This window comes from Idiotropiscis lumnitzeri, chromosome 19, assembly GCF_059441095.1.
Source record: "Idiotropiscis lumnitzeri isolate Australia: NSW breed Sydney's pygmy pipehorse chromosome 19, RoL_Ilum_1.0, whole genome shotgun sequence".
NCBI lineage: Eukaryota > Metazoa > Chordata > Actinopteri > Syngnathiformes > Syngnathidae > Idiotropiscis > Idiotropiscis lumnitzeri.
In genome coordinates, this window is record NC_142409.1 from 1,531,501 (window position 1) to 1,547,699 (window position 16,199).

Below are 16,199 nucleotides of genomic sequence, written 5' to 3' on the forward strand. Positions count from 1 at the left end.
AGAAGTTCACTTAACTTAATCCCAAATTTAACTCTGGTTCGCGTCCTCCTTGAACAAAAACTATTTTATATTTTCTAGTTACTATTTTCATTTATTTGCATGCATTTGGGTAATATGTTCTTTGTATTAGTTTCATGATCACATATACTGTTTTGTATTAATTTTATGAACACTCTGCAACACAACGGGCGTCCATCAATGAAGGGTTGACGGACCTTCTGTTCGTACTGACAGAATGCCCACCTCTGCTAACTGGGATAAGGGTGGTTATTCAGTCTACCCTTTTCATGAATATCTTATTAGGGTCTTCATTTGAAAAGACATGCCAAACTTGTACAATATGATCAGAAAATCTGATGTGAATTTATAATACAGTACTTTATATTTCAGGATTCCCAAATATCGCTAATCCCTGCTGAGATTGAGTCTTCTGTGGAGCCTACACTTTCAAGTCCTCTGCAGCCAGTTAGTCCCCTGACAAAAGAGGGCGAAATAGAAGCTCATGTCTTTTCTAAACTTGGGACAACAAAGGATGCTCAAAGAAAGATGAATCAGAATAGGGATTTGTCAGTCAGGCAGATCCAAGACTTCCTTGAACCACAGATGAATGTTGACATGGATCAGTATCTTGTTCCATCTGAAGTATTGTTGCGTTATGCTCTAATCCTGGATATTGTCAAACCCAACTGCCGGAGGTCTATCTGCTTCACCAAAGGGTAAGAACATTGATATTTTATTGTCACCCTTGCATTCTTTCTACAGGACCAAAAATAATTAGAACTGCTAGCAGCTATTGAGGGCCCTCGCAGCCCTGGTAACGTTGGGGTCCTCGCACGTTGGGATACTGACACATCGGAATTGCAATTTTCATGTTCAAACCAATTTGATCAAACGATCTTGATAAAAGGCCCAAAATTTGAAAGGAAATTTTAAAAAGCTGACTTCCTTTTGAGTTTTTTTTTAGATCCTGGGCTGTTACATGTGCCTCCAACTTTTGTTAGAGCTTGTTGACACGTACAACGAGGGCTGCTCTGCTAAAAAATTGTAATGATGTTATCGAGCCATTTTTCAGTTTTAAATCACACATCAACTTAATGAAATGTCAATGCTGTTGCCAGGCCTAAAATTGTTGCAAACATGTTTTGTTTTGGTTTTGTTTGTTTTTTTGTTTGTTTTTTTTTTTTTTTTTTTGGGCGAATAAGAGTTGCCAAGGAAAGCTTTGCATACAATTTTACAAACTATGTCTAGCAATATGATGAAAGCCTAAAATCTCTTCAACAAATATTGGGTAAATCTGGTCAACCTGTCTAGAGAAAAAAAACCACCAAACATTAAAAAATATATTTCCTTTTGACAAAAGTTGGCGCTACCACTACACTAAAAAGTAAGTTCATGGATGTGTTCAGGCCTGGACTATTATTAAATGTGAGAAATGTTTAGTACAGCAGCTTTTGTAGTCCTGGCGACACCAACCTTTGAATTAAATTCAAAATGGCGGACTTCCTGTTATGTTTAGCATTTGGCTCCAAGAGGGTTTTTTTTTTTAAAGGAATTTCTAGTTGATACACACAACTGGGGCTGCTTTATTAAAAATTTCTCGGGGGCACCAGCGACCCATCTTTTAAAACTTGCACAGTCACTGAGTAAAACCTTGATGACTTCGCCAGGCCTGATATGTCTGCAAATTTTCATAAATTTTCGTGCTTATTTAGTCCGTCAAAATTTTGGGGAACAGTGCGTTACCAATACTCTTCCGGCAAATATGAGGGAGAGCTTGTTAACCTGTTAGAAGAAAAACATTAAAGGATTAACTATTTACTTACTTTAGCCAGTGGGTAGCGCTACCACTACGATAGAATATACGTTAAGAGATGAATTTTATAAAATTTTTGCGACAAATTATTGTGTAGATAAAGTTAGAGCATCTTTTTTTGCCAAAGCTACGTCGAACTTTGAAGTGAATTCAAAATGGCCGACTTCTTGTGGAATTTAGCATATGACTCCCCGATACATTTTGGATGTCTTGGCCTTGTACATACTCCATCAAATTTTCGAAGAGCGAGGTGAAACATACTAAGGGTGTCCCGATCCGAAAATGTGTGTCTGTGGACTTAATCGACATTGATTTCTGTACAAATTGACAAGCACTTTTATCGTCCCGGAGGAGATCGCGTGACCGGTGGAATATGTGTGCATTACGGCTTGTCTGGCAGAGGCTTCAAGTGGCGGAAGTCATGTGTAAACTAGGGCTGCCACAAACTATTATTTTGGTAGTCGAGTTATCACCAACAATATTCACGATTAGTTGACGAATCAGATCATATGTAAATTGTGGCATGTCGCACCAGCAAGGAGCTGTTCTTATACAACCATAATTAGTTTATAGCTTGATTCTTTATGTCTGTACAAATGAATGAGATGATACATCATTCAAACGTTGATTAAACTTTGCATCTTGTACCAGCAGTTCTAAGATGTTCATCAATGACGGTGCAGCTTAAATTGAAGGTAATCTTGTGGTCTTAAAAGTTTTGGCTGCAATTGTTTAGTGCATTTTAAAATGAAACCAAAACTATGCACTTTGCAGAGTTGCACGAATACTATGAAGGAGAGAGGAGAGGGCAGCCAATACTCCTCTGCGCTGTTTTGACTGTCCTCTGGAGCCTCACTCTGTCTGCCTCAGTGCAGCCGCCGTACCAGGTGGAGACAGTACGTCAGCAGGCTCTCGATGGACGAGTGGTAGAAGGCCAGCAGAAGCTTCTTGTCCAGGTTGAATTTCCTGAGGACCCTCAGGAAGTGCAGACGCTGGTGGACCTTCTTTATCACTGCTGTGGTGTTGTGTGTCCAGGAGAGGTCATCTGAGATCTGTACTCCCAGGAACTTGAATGTGTGGACCCTCTCCACACACACGCCTTTGATGTAGTCGCGGCGTGGCACAGTCTTGTTCCTCCTGAAGTCGAGAACGATCTCCTTCTTTTTTGCAGTGTTGAGCTGTAGTTTATTGTCCTCACACCAAACCGTTAGTCTCTGGATCTCCTCCCTGTAAGCTGTCTCGTCTCCTTTTGAGATCAGACCGACTACTGTCGTATCATCAGCAAATTTGGCATGTCGTTCCCGCGGGCCTGGCTGCAGTCAAAGGTGTAGAGAGCGTACAGGAGAGGGCTCAGCACGCATCCTTGAGGGGAACCGGTTCAGCGTTTGGGTGGAAGGTGTGTAGGGTCCGAGTAGGGATGGGACGATACGGGTAACTCACGATTCGATACTGTGACGATATGTGGCCCACAATAACGATAATATCACAATCCACAATGTCTACAGTATATTCAATATATTGTTAGAAATTTCTTCAACGATATATCACGAAATATGTGACTGAAAAAGAAAAAAATGGCCATAAAAATGAAAAAATCTGTAATTATGCATTTATTCAATGCCAATACGTGTCTTAACACTGTAGCTAGCTAGAGCTAGACAGATTAAAGTCCATGAACATTAAAAACAGGTCCCTGTACAGCTGGACACAATAAAGTGTACAAACATTAATAACATGTTTTATGTAAACCAAGACACTGCACTGCTTTCTGAACCTAAAATGTCAGAATCAGAATCAGAATCAGAAATCCCTTTATTGTCATTGTACTCAAGTGTGCAACGAGATTAGAGAGGTCCCCTCTCCGGTGCAATACAACAATAATTCAGATAAATATAAAAATTAGATAAATAAGAGAATAGTTAGTGCAATGGAAAATAATACTGAATAGGATATATAAAAAAACATCACGTTGCTGTTCTGCAAGGTAAGGGTGGTCGTGTGTGTGTGTGAAAGTTTAGAATGGAGATGGCTTTTGGAAAGAAACTGTTTCTCAGTCTATTGGTCCTTGATTTGATGCACCTGTAGCGCCTGCCAGAGGGCATTAGGTCGAACAGGTGTGAGTTTGGGTGGGTATTGTCTTTGACGATATTAAGAGCCCTGCTGAGGCACCGGGCGGTGTAGATGTCCGACAGTGAGGGGAGAGGGCAGCCAATAATCCTTTGCGCTGTTTTGACCGTCCTCTGGAGCCTCACTCTGTCCGCCTCAGTGCAGCTGCTGTACCAGGTGGAGACACAGTACGTTAGCAGGCTCTTGATGGACGAGTGGTAGAAGGCCAGCAGCAGCTTCCTGTCCAGGTTGAATTTCCTGAGGACTCTCAGGAAGTGCAGACGCTGGTGGACCTTCTTTACCACTGCTGTGGTGTTGTGTGTCCAAGAAAGGTCATCTGAGATCTATACTCCCAGGAACTTGAACGTGTGGACCCTCTCCACACACACGCCTTCGATGCAGAGGGGGGGCGGCACCGTCTTGTTCCTCCTGAAGTCGATGACGATCTCCTTTGTTTTTGCAATGTTGAGTTGCAGTCTGTTGTCCTCGCACCAAGCCGTCAGTCTCTGGACCTCCTCTCTGAAGGCTGTCTCGTCACCTTCCAAGATCAGACCGACCACTGTCGTGTCGTCAGCAAACTTGACGATGGTGTTGTTACCGTGGGCCGCGCTGCAGTCGTAGGTGTAGAGGGCGTATAGGAGAGGGCTCAGCACGCATCCGGTGCTCAGCGTACGGGTGGAGGACGTGTGGGGGCCGAGCAACACAGTCTGGGGTCTGTTGGTCAGAAAGTCCTTAATCCAGATGCGTGTGAGGGCAGGGAGGCCGAGAATGTCCAGTTTGGCGACGAGGATGTCCGGGATGATTGTTTTGAATGCCGAGCTGTAGTCCACAAAGAGCATCCTTGCATAGCTCTGTTGTTGTTCCAGGTGGCCCAGCACAACATGCAGAGCAGTGTCGATGGCGTCCTCAGTGGATCTGTTAGCCCGGTATGCAAACTGGTAGGGGTCCAGAGTGGGAGGAAGGCAGTCCCTGATGTGCTGGAGAACCAGCCTTTCGAAGCACTTCATGATGACTGGCGTGAGAGCAACAGGACGGTAGTCATTCAGGAGGACTGCGGGTGACTTTTTGGGGACAGGAATAATGGTGGAGGTTTTCAAGCAGGAGAGGATGACTGCTTGAGCCAGGGAGCGGTTGAAGACCCTGCAGAAAACATGTGACAGTTGGTGGGCACATGCTCTGAGGACCTTGCCTGGTATTCCGTCGGGTCCAGTAGCAACTGTAATTAAAGTGCTTTACGTTAACCCACACAGTGGACACTCAAGGCATATTCTTCTTGAGGAACACTAACTGATCAACATGCTCAGACGTAAGAGCACACCAAAGGTAAACTTTGCCTTAAAAGCAGTCGTGATTGTCGGCTGTCTTGTTTCTCCTTTTTTATCACCTGCGAGTAGTTCATCGTGATAGTGAACGAGGTAGCTTTGCAGATTCGTAGTGTTGATGTTATATTTTACCTTTGCAAAGCAGTTCTTGCAGATTGCATACTCTTTATTCAGTGTTCTCCCGTCACGTGTTTCGCAAAAAGCCGAAGCGTCTCCACACTTTCGAGTGGAAACTCGCCGGTGGGTCTTTGATTTGTTTTTCTGGGTTTTCCGCCATTCTTGCATTAGTTCTTCTTCTATGGTAAATTCTTCACACTCTTCACCGGCCGTTGATCCCGGCAAGTTTAGAACAGTTTGCGGCATTATCGCCCCCCCAGACAGGACAGGAGAGATTAAATACGGACGGTGACGACGAGGTTATCGATTATTTATTTCGACAGAGTTAGCAACAATTTTTTGCAAAATCGATTTTTTTTTTCCACCCATAGGGCCGAGCATAACAGTCTGCGGTCTGTTGGTCAGAAAGTCCTGAATCCAGGTGCGTGGGAGGCCGAGAATGTCCAGTTTGGTGATGAGGATGTCTGGGATGATCGTATTGAATGCCGAGCTGGAGTCCACAAAGGGCATCCTGGCATAGCTCTGCTGTTGTTCCAAATGGCCCAACACAACATGCAGAGCAGTGTCGATGGCGTCATCAGTGCATCTGTGAGCTCGGTATGCAAACTGGTAGGGGTCCAGTGTGGGAGGAAGGCAATCTCTGATGTGTTGGAGAGATGTGTGTTTTTTAGGTTTTTTTTGCCAAGATGGCGGCGCGCATGGACGCAGCAGCTAACGGCTCTCCCTTCCAGTGCTCTTTATTACTTTTTATTTATGTTTGCTCGGTCTTATTAACAGCAACTCTGGCACAGTATCGATATACCCGTCAGGACATCGTGGACGTTGGATATCGATACAAAATTACCATCTCAGAGGAATTTTGCTATGATCGCAAAATTCCTGACGTACTAGCGAGGCCGCCTGGCTCCCCGTAGATTGTCATCGGGACCGTGAGGCGACGCAGACAACGGAGGGAGAGGAAGCAGAAGCGGGACTGCATGTCCGGTGTCCTACTAAAGCTACCACAGCAGCCCCACAAGCAACCACTGCCAAGTCTCTACCTCACCAACGCCAGTCCGTAGTCCATAAAATCGACGATCTGGAATTACAAATTCTGGGAAACCGCTATGTGCACGACATCATCATCATCACGGAATCCTGGCTGCACGCCAACATTCCCGACTCTAGCATCCAGCTAGCTGGGCGCTCGCTTCATCGCGCGGATCAAACGAAAGAGTCCGGTAAGAGCGGGGTGGGGGGCTCTGTGTTTACGTGCATGAGAACTGGTGCAACAACAGCGTGATCGTTGAGAAGCACTCTTCCCCTGACATCGAATACATGTCCGTTAAATGCCGGCCTTATTTCCTCCCGAGGGAGCTAACCGTAGTGCTCGTCACTGCTGTTTACATCCCTCCTGGTGCTAACACTAGCACGGCTATCTCGCTACTCGCGTGCGTCATCGATAAACAACAGCGAGCCCACCCTGATGGCGTTCACTTAGTAGCGGGAGACTTTAATAAGGCCAATTTAAAGACTGTACTCCCAAAGTTCCACCAGCATGTCAAGTGCCCAACGAGGAGAGACAACACTCTTGACCATGTGTACTCACACATCAAGCACGGATACAGAGCCTTCCCACTCGCCCCCCTCGACCAGTCAGACCACCTGTCCTTGCAGCTCACACCTGCGTACACCTCTCTCAGACGCAGATTCAGGCCCACCACAAAGACTGTGAAAACCTGGTGTGAGACCGCCATGAGTGAATTACAGGACTGCTTTCAAGACACCAACTGGGACCTCTTTGATCATCAGGACCTTGATGTTTACACATAATGTGTACTGGTCTACATCAAGTTCTGCATGGAAACCTTGTCCCTGACCAAGACCATGCGGACCTTCCCAAACACGAAACCCTGGATGTCCAGCCAGGTTCGCTCTCTCCTCAAGGCCCGTGCCACTGCCTTCAGGTCAGGTGACAGAGCCCTGAACAGTGTGGCTCGTGCTGACCTGAAAAGAGGCATTAAGATAGCCAAGAGGAGACTGAAGTCCCACCTTACCAGCAACAGACCACGGGAAGTGTGGAAGGGTCGACAGAGCATCACCAACTACCAAGGCGGCAGCGCGACATCTGTAGACCCGAGTGCGGCGCTGGCAGAGGAGCTAAACTGCTTCTTTGCTCGCACCTCCGCACTCCATGCCTCAACTCCCCCTCACTCACCATAGAGGAACGCGATGTGAGGCGTGCGCTCCTGGCTATGAACCCCAAGAAAGCTACTGGACCCGACGGAATGCCAGGCAAGGTCCTCAGAGCATGTGACCACCAACTATCGCATGTTTTTTGCAGGATCTTAAACCGCTCCCTGGCTCAAGCAATCATCCCTTCCTGCTTGAAAACTTCCACCATTATTCCTGTCCCCAAAAAGTCACCCGCAGTCCTCCTGAATGACTACCGTCCTGTTGCTCTCACGGCAGTCATCATGAAGTGCTTCGAGAGACTGGTTCTCCGGCACATCAGGGACGGCCTTCCTCCCACACTGGACCCCTACTAGTTTGAATACCGAGCGAACAGATCCACTGAGGACGCCATCGACACTGCTCTGCATGTTGTGCTGGGCCATCTGGAACAACAGCAGAGCTATGCCAGGATGCTCTTTGTGGACTACAGCTCGGCATTCAACACAATCATCCCAGACATCCTCATCTCCAAACTGGACATTCTCGGCCTCCCTGCCCTCACACGCATCTGGATTAAGGACTTTGACCAACAGACCCCAGACTGTGTTGCTCGGCCCCTACACGTCCTACACCCGAACGCTGAGCACTGGTTCCCCTCAAGGATGCGTGCTGATCCCTCTCCTATACGCCCACTACACCTATGACTGCAGCCCGGCCCACGGTAACAACACCGTCGTCAAATTTGCTGATGAGACGAGAGTAGTCGTTTTGATCTCGAAAGGTGACGAGGCAGCCTACAGAGAGGAGGTCCAGAGACTAACGGCCTGGTGTGAGGACAACAGACTGCAACGCAACATTGCAAAAACAAAGGAGATCGTCATTGACTTTAGGAGGAACAAGCCACCCCCCCTCTACATCAGAGGTGAATGTGTGGAGAGGGTCCACACATTCAAGTTCCTGAGAGTACAGATCTCCGATGATCTCTCCTGGACACACAACACCACAACAGTGATAAAGAAGGTCCACCAGCGTCTGCATTTCCTGACGGTCCTCAGGAAATTCAACCTGGACAAGAAGCATGCTGACCTACCATGTCTCCACCTGGTACAGCAGCTGCACTGAGGTAGACCGAGTGAGGCTCCAGAGGACAGTCAAAACGGCGCAGCGGATTATAGGCTGCCCCCCCCCCCCCTGTCGGACATCTCCACCACCCGGTGCCTCAGGAGAGCTCTCAATATCGTCAAAGACAATACTCACCCGAACTCACACCTGTTTGACCTGTTGCCCTCTGGCAGGCGCTACAGGTGCATCAAATCGAAGACTAATAGACTGAAAAACAGTTTCTTCCCAAGAGCCATCACTATTCCGAACCCTCACACACACACACACACAGAACCACCCTTACCTTGCAGAACAGCGACGTAATGTGTTTTTATTTATCCAATTTCGTATTATTTTCCATCTCATTATTTATTCTTTTATTTATCTAATATATATATTTGATTAAATTATTGTTGTATTGCACTGGAGAGGGGAGCTCTCTAATCTCGTTGCACACTGTACAATGACAATAAAGGGATTTCTGATTCTGATTCTGATTCTGAACCAGTCTCTCAAAGCACTTCATTATGACTGGTGTGAGAGCAAAAGGAGGGTAGTCATTCACATGGATTGTGGGTGACTTTTTGGGGACAGGAATAATGGTGGAAGTTTTCAAGCAGGAGGGGATGACTGCTTGAGCCAGGGAGCGGTTGAAGATCCTGCAAAAAACATGTGATAGCTGGTGGGCACATGCTCTGAGGACTTTGCCTGGTATTCCGTAGGGTCCAGTAGCTTTCCTGGGGTTTACTGCCAGGAGCGCACGCCTCACATCGTGTTCCTCTAAAGCAGTGATTCTCAAATAGTGGGGTGGGCGGGTGGGGCCCTGGGGAACATGATTTTTTTCCCGCCGTAGTATGGCTGAACGATGCATCGTTTTGGGTCAGAAAAAGGCGATCTAAGACAACGCGAGTTTGAGCTCGTCAAAGCTGTTTGTGCCCCTAGTTCACGCAGTACTGATTAAAAAAAGCGTTGCCCTGTCACGCAGTACTGATTAAAAAAAAAAAAAAAGCATCGCCCAGTCGCTAAATGCCCTGGAAGTGATTTCTTTCGCCGCTACTTAAATGCTCTGCTCGCCCTATCTTGCGCCGCAGCAGAATGGTCTTTATTTGAACAAATTATTTTCTTCTTGGTAGTGGGGGCATGACAGGAAGCACTGCTGTAAAGTGAGTTAGGGGGTGTTGAGGCATGGAGTGCGTGGTGTGGCGGTTGGGATGAATCAAAGCGAGCAAAGAAGCAGTTTAGCTCCTCCGCCAGCGACGCACTCAGGTCTACCGGTGTTATGCTACCTCCACTGTAGTTGGTCATGCACTGTAGACCCTGCCACACCTCCCGTCGACTGTTGCTGACGAGGTGGGACTCTAGCCTCTTCTTGTCGTCCGCTTTGGCTTGCTTAATGCCTTTTTTCAGGTCAGCACGGACCACACTGTACAGAGCTCTGTCACCTGACCTTAAGGCAGTGTCACGGGCCTTGAGTAGTGAACGAACCTGGCTGGACAGCCAGGCTTTCGTGTTTGATAAAGTTTGTGTAATCTGTGACGCAGAACAGAGGCACTGTGGGTACTGTAGTTTCATGGCGAAACCATGTTAGCATTGGCAACAAACTCCGAAAGTGGATGCATTTCACCAAATTACTGAATACAATGTCAGCCACCCTCTCACAGCATGTATGTTGTGATAACCGAGCACCCTAAAAATGATGTTGCGCTCGATGGCTGGTACATACCGCATTTATATAATGCATACTAGAGAAGCAAAACATTATACATTATACATTGTATTAACGTTAAATAAAAACAAAATTACAATTCAATTCAAGTATTTATTTTGGTTTCTTTAGCTCAGTACATTACACTAAATGTATTCATATGATTTCAGTCCTGTGTATGAAAATGGATTGATGTGCAAGTAAAGTGAAATATGTTTATAAGTATTTATTTTCGTATTCATTGGTAATTTCACAGAATTAGTGCAAATCAGCATAGTGTATGGTTTTTGGTTCATTTAAAAATACACTAATCTTTTACATATCAATGTAAATTTCTTTTGTGGATCTGTCGCACCACCCGAGCGCACCTAGAACAATCCAAACAAATTGATATTGGTATTTGTATTGAGTTCATTTTGTCTTCTTATTATTATTTATATTTTGACCGATTCATTTATAGCAGACAATATCGTCTTAGGTTGTTTTTTTTACCTGACAAGTTTTGGCGAGTCTTTAGCCTTCTTCACATGACGGTGTCTTGTGACTCGTCTTAACCAGCTGATGTTCCATGAGGGCGTGACTTACCTGTCAGAAAATGACAGGCAAGTGACACACCCCGCTGTCGGTTCACTCCTCCAAGATGCTGCACCAGGTGGTGGAGAGGAGGAAGGCTCCCTCGTCCCTGTTGATGGTCTTCGTGCCTCGCTTGCGGATCTCAATACCTCCCTGATCCAGCGCTAATGTTTGAAAAGTGACAAGTAACAAACATCAGCGCTGGATCAGGGAGGCTATTGAGAGCCGCAAGCCAATCATCATCATGTGACACTCTGAAGAAGGCAAAAGACTCGCCGAAACATGCCAGGTAAAAAAAAACAACCTAAGACGGTATTGTCCGCTATAAATGAATCAGTCAAAATATGAATTGATGTCGGGGACTGAAAATTGAATTGAATCTGTGCTTGAGTGACTCGAGTGATCTATTTAACACTAATGTTTTATCACTCCAATTTTTGCTCTTAGAGTCTCAAAAGAAAAAACTAAATGTAGAACTTTGAACTGAAAATAAATGTATATATTACATTATCTGTCTAGTTTTACTTGATCAATTTTGAGAAAACAAATACCCACCTGAAAAACAAATCATGAAAATGTAATAAATCCCCAATAATCTAATAAAGTATTACATTAGCAGTATAAATGTTCTTACATTATTGGAGAAATTATTACATTATTGGGTTTCATTACAATTTCAATCGTGTTCAGTACACATTTTATTAAATTTTCAGTTGTTTTTCCATTTTCAGGAAATTATTAAATTTTAAGCTCTGCATCGTTCTCATCAAAAGTTGAATCTCACTCTCATAAAATTATTTCATACTATTGGCCAGAAACTATATTACTTCATTCTTTCAGGATTAATGCTTTTGAGGCGAAGTTGTGTATCATTGTGCTGTCCATCCATCCATTTTCTGCCGCTTATCTGGGGTCGGGTCGCGTAGGCAGCAGCTTCAGCAGGATCACCCAGACATCTCTCTCCCCAGCCACATCTTCCAACTATCCAGGAGGGATCCCCAGGCATTCCCAGGCCAGCTGGGAGACATAGTCTCTCCAGCGTGTCCTGGGTCGTCCTCTGGGTCTCCTGCCGGTGGGACATGCCCGGAACACCTCACCAGGGAGGCGTCCAGGAAGCATCCTAATCAGATGCCCGAGCCACCTCATCTGGCTCCTTTCAACGCGGAGAGGCAGCAGCTCGACTCTGAGTCCCTCCCGGATGACCGAGCTTCTCACCCTCTCTCTAAGGGAGAGCCCGGTCACCCTGCGGAGGAAGCTCATTTCGGCCGCTTGTATCCGAGATCTTATTCTTTCGGTCACGAGCTGTGGGTAGGAACGTAGATCGACCGGTAAATCGAGAGCTTCGCCTTTTGGCTCAGCTCCCTCTTCACCACGACAGACTGATACAGCGTCCGCATCACAGCGGACGCTGCACCGATACGCCTGTCGATCTCTCGCTCCATCCTCCCCTCACTCGTGAACAAGACCCCAAGATACTTGAACTCTTCCACTTGACGAAGGATCTCATCCTCGACCCGGAGAGGGCATTCCACCCTTTTCCGACAGGGGTCCATGGTCTCAGATTTGGAGGTGCTGATGTTCATCCCAACCGTTTCACACTCGGTTGCGAACCGCTCCATTGAGAGTTGGAGATCACGGCCTGAAGAAGCCAACAGTACCACATCATCTGCAAGAAGCAGAGATGCAACACTGAGGCCACCAAACCGGACCCCCTCATTGCCTCGACTGCATCTAGAAATTCTGTCCATGAAAGTTATGAACAGAATCGGTGACAAAGGGGAGCCTTGGCGGAGTCCAACCCTAACTGGACTTACTGCCAGCAATGCAGATCAAATGCTGACATCGTTGGTACAGGGACCGAACAGCCTGTATTAGTGGGCTTGGTACCTCGTACTCCCGGAGCACACTCGACAGAACTCTACGATGGACACGGTCAAACGCCTTCTTCAAGTCCACAAAACACATGTAGACTGGTTAGGCGAACTCCCATGCACCCTCGAGGACCCTGCTAAGAATGTAGAGCTGGTCCACTGTTCCACGGCCAGGGCGATAATCACACTGCTCCTCCTCAATCTGAGATTTGACCTCCAGACGGACCCTCCTCTCCAGTACCCCTGAATAAACCTTACCAGGGAGGCTGAGGAGTGTAATTCCTCTGTAATTGGAACACACCCTATGGTGCTCCTTCTTAAAAAGGGGGACCACCACCCCGGTCTGCCAATCCATAGGCACTGTCCCCGATGTCCACGCAATGTTGTAGAGGCGCGTCAACCATGACAGCCCCACTACATCCAGAGCCTTTACGAACCCCGGGCGGATCTCATCCACCCCCGGGGCTTTGCCACAGATGAGCTTGTTAACCACCTCGGGTACGTCAACCCCAGAGATAGGTACCACATAGTCCTCAGGCTCTGCTTCCTCAATGGAAGGCGTGTCGGTGGAATTGAGGAGGTCTTTGAAGTATTCTTACCACCGACTCACAACGTTCCGAGACTAGGTCAGCAGCACCCCCTCTCCTCTTTACACAGTGTTAATGCTGTGCTGCTTCCCTCTCCTAGACGCTTTATGGTGGACCAGAATTTCCTCAAAGCCGTCTGGAAGTCGTTTTCCATGGCCTCACCGAACTCCTCCCACGCCCGGGTTTTAGCTTCAGCAACCACGAAGCTGTATTTCGCTTGGCCAGTCGGTTCCTGTCAGCTCCCTACAGAGTCCCACAAACCAGAAAGGCCCAATAGCACTCCTTCTTCAGCCTGACAGCATCCCTTTACCGCTGGTGTCCCATCAGCGGGTTCGGGGGTTGCCGCCATGACAGGCACCAACCACCTTACGTCCTCAGCTTCGATTGGCTGCCTCGACAATGGAGGCACAAAACATGGTCCACTCAGACTCAATGTCTCCCGCCTCCCCCCGGTACGTGGGCAAAGTTTTGCTTGAGGTGGGAGTTGAAACTCTTTCTGACAGGGATTCTGCTAGTTTGGGTGTGCCGGTTCGGACCGGCATTTTACCCCACCAACTCACACCAGGTGGTGATCAGTTGACAGCTGCACCCCTCTCTTCACCCGAGTGTCCAAAACATGCAGCCGCAAATCCGATGACACGACTACAATGTTGATCATCGAACTGCGGCCTAGGGTGCCAAGTGCACATATGGACACGCTTATGTTTGAACATGGTGTTTGTTATGGACAATCCATGACGAGCACAGTAACAGAACACGAGTCCAGTAACAGAACACCACTCGGGTTTAGATTGTGAGTGCCGTTCCTCCCAATCACTCCCTTCCAAGTCTCACTGTCATTGCCCACGTGGGTACTCTGAACTGCTGTTTGGTACATAAGCACAAACAAAGGTCAGGACCCGTCTCCCCACCTTAAGGCGGAGGGAGGCTACCCTCTCGTCCACCGGCGTGAACCCCAATGTACAGGCGCCAAGCCGGGAGGCGAGAAGTATGCGCACACCTGCTCGGCGCCTCTCACCTTGGGCAACTCCAGAGTGAAAGAGTGTCCAACTCCTCTCGAGAGTTCTGGTACCAGAGCGCAAGCTGTGTGTGAGTCGGTGAGTCCGACTATGTCAAGTCGGAACTTCACTGCCTCACACACCTGCTCGCGCTCCGTCCCTGCCAAAGAGGTGACATTCCATGTTGCAAGAGCTAGTTTCTGTAGCCGGGGATCAGAGTGCCAAGGTCTATTTCTCTTGCCGCTGCCCGGCTCGCAATGCACCACACGTGTCGGTTGTCTAGTGACGAGTTCAATGAACAGGGCGGTCAGATATATTATTCTTAAAACCGCTCTTAACATTATTCAATTTACATTAAAAAATTAAGTTATTAAATTAATTATCGGCAAAAATAACCCCCACTTTTTTACTGCTGCAAGTGGTGTACATATACAATACAATACAAACCAATTTTATTTATATAGGGCATTTCATAACAGCTGGAGCAGTCACAAAGTGCTTGAAAGTCGTTCAATCGGTATTGAGCAACCTTGCCGGTATTTCTGTCGTGTGTGCAGCATGTGTCGCAGACAAGTAGCCGAGGTGCCGCATGAAATAATATATCGGTCGCGTAATGTTATACGGCCCTTATCGTGGAGTATAAAGGGGCCTTAATTAAAGGCAATCTTTAGTTTGCCAACTCAGCCCAAGGATATTAGAATTGTAGTTGTGGCTTTTCTGCATCCATAGACTCAATGTATTCCGCAGTTTATGAATGTCTCTTTTTTTGTCCACATGATCCAGCCAATTAACATGTAATTGTTTTGTGTGTGTGCGTGTGTGTGGGGGGGTGTCTGCGTGTGTGTGTGTTTACTGAAAGCTATGGGCGATATATGGAAGGAACTGGCTCACTATTGCAATGCTGCCTGGAAACAGAGGTATGTTTGAAACTGCTTTTTTTAAGTATTTGAAAAAAAAACTACACGTAGAGGAGTCGCCATTCTAAGTGAAACTTGTCGAATTGAAAAATTGAAAGAGGTGTTGAGCCACAAACATTTGGATAGTGTGTTTGGGCCAGATATAAAGCCTCGTGTGCAAACCTGTATTAGAATAGTGAGCGCACGCAAATAACCGATTTATGAACAGTATGCACTAAGGACAATGAATATGCAAGATGTGGTATTGACACTCACAATGCCGGAGGAGAAAACGTAAATTGATGAAAACTTGTTTTCATGGTTGCATGTATTAAGTTTCAGTTGAAGGCGCAAAGTTACGGAAGTCAGCAATTATTTAAGAAAGATTAATGACATCATCACTTTCAACATTCAAAAGATATTTTTACTGATGTGTCAGCCCGAGCAGCCGAAGCCCGCCCTCTTCTTCAACTGGGGTCCTTCACACTGGGCCGCAGATCGGGGTGATGCACAAGGTCTTGAGGAGTGGAAATAAACTTTAAACTGACTACAAAAGACTTTTGTCCAGGCTTCCAAAATTCAAGATCTGCTCGTCAGTGCACAAGTGAGAGATCTGAACAAAATGGGTTGTAGAACAGGTTTTTACAGTTTTACAAAGCCTTCTGATTGGGAGATGTTAAAATTGCCCCAATGTTCTCTCGATGCTAGTGGTGTCCCAAAGGCTTCATAAAACCCCTTTTTGTTGTCAACGTATCGAACGTAGAAATTTTAATGTTAACTATGAGGGATGTCAGGATTAATTGAAAAAGATTAAATATTATGATAAAATATCAATTTAAACTACATAAAATATGCATTGATGTAAAAAAATAAAAGAATCGATTTGCAACGCCATGATAACCATAGCTACTCGCTCATGTCTCTGTCGTAATGATTCTGCATACACACAATGCCTG

General features: G+C 46.4%; 1 protein-coding gene across 13 annotated transcripts in view; it reads left to right on the forward strand.

The window, feature by feature from the left end:
• Window positions 1-16,199, forward strand: part of trdmt1 (tRNA aspartic acid methyltransferase 1) — a 173,099-nt gene that overhangs the window by 130,607 nt on the left and 26,293 nt on the right. For 12 of the 13 annotated variants that reach the window (XM_088282925.1, XM_088282914.1, XM_088282920.1 and 9 more), the window contains 2 exons: window positions 391-716; window positions 15,207-15,264. In XM_088282925.1, coding sequence (XP_088139051.1) covers window positions 391-716; window positions 15,207-15,264 — 384 coding nt within the window. The remainder of the gene's footprint in view (window positions 1-390; window positions 717-15,206; window positions 15,265-16,199) is intronic. The other variant, XM_088282926.1, reaches the window with a different exon arrangement.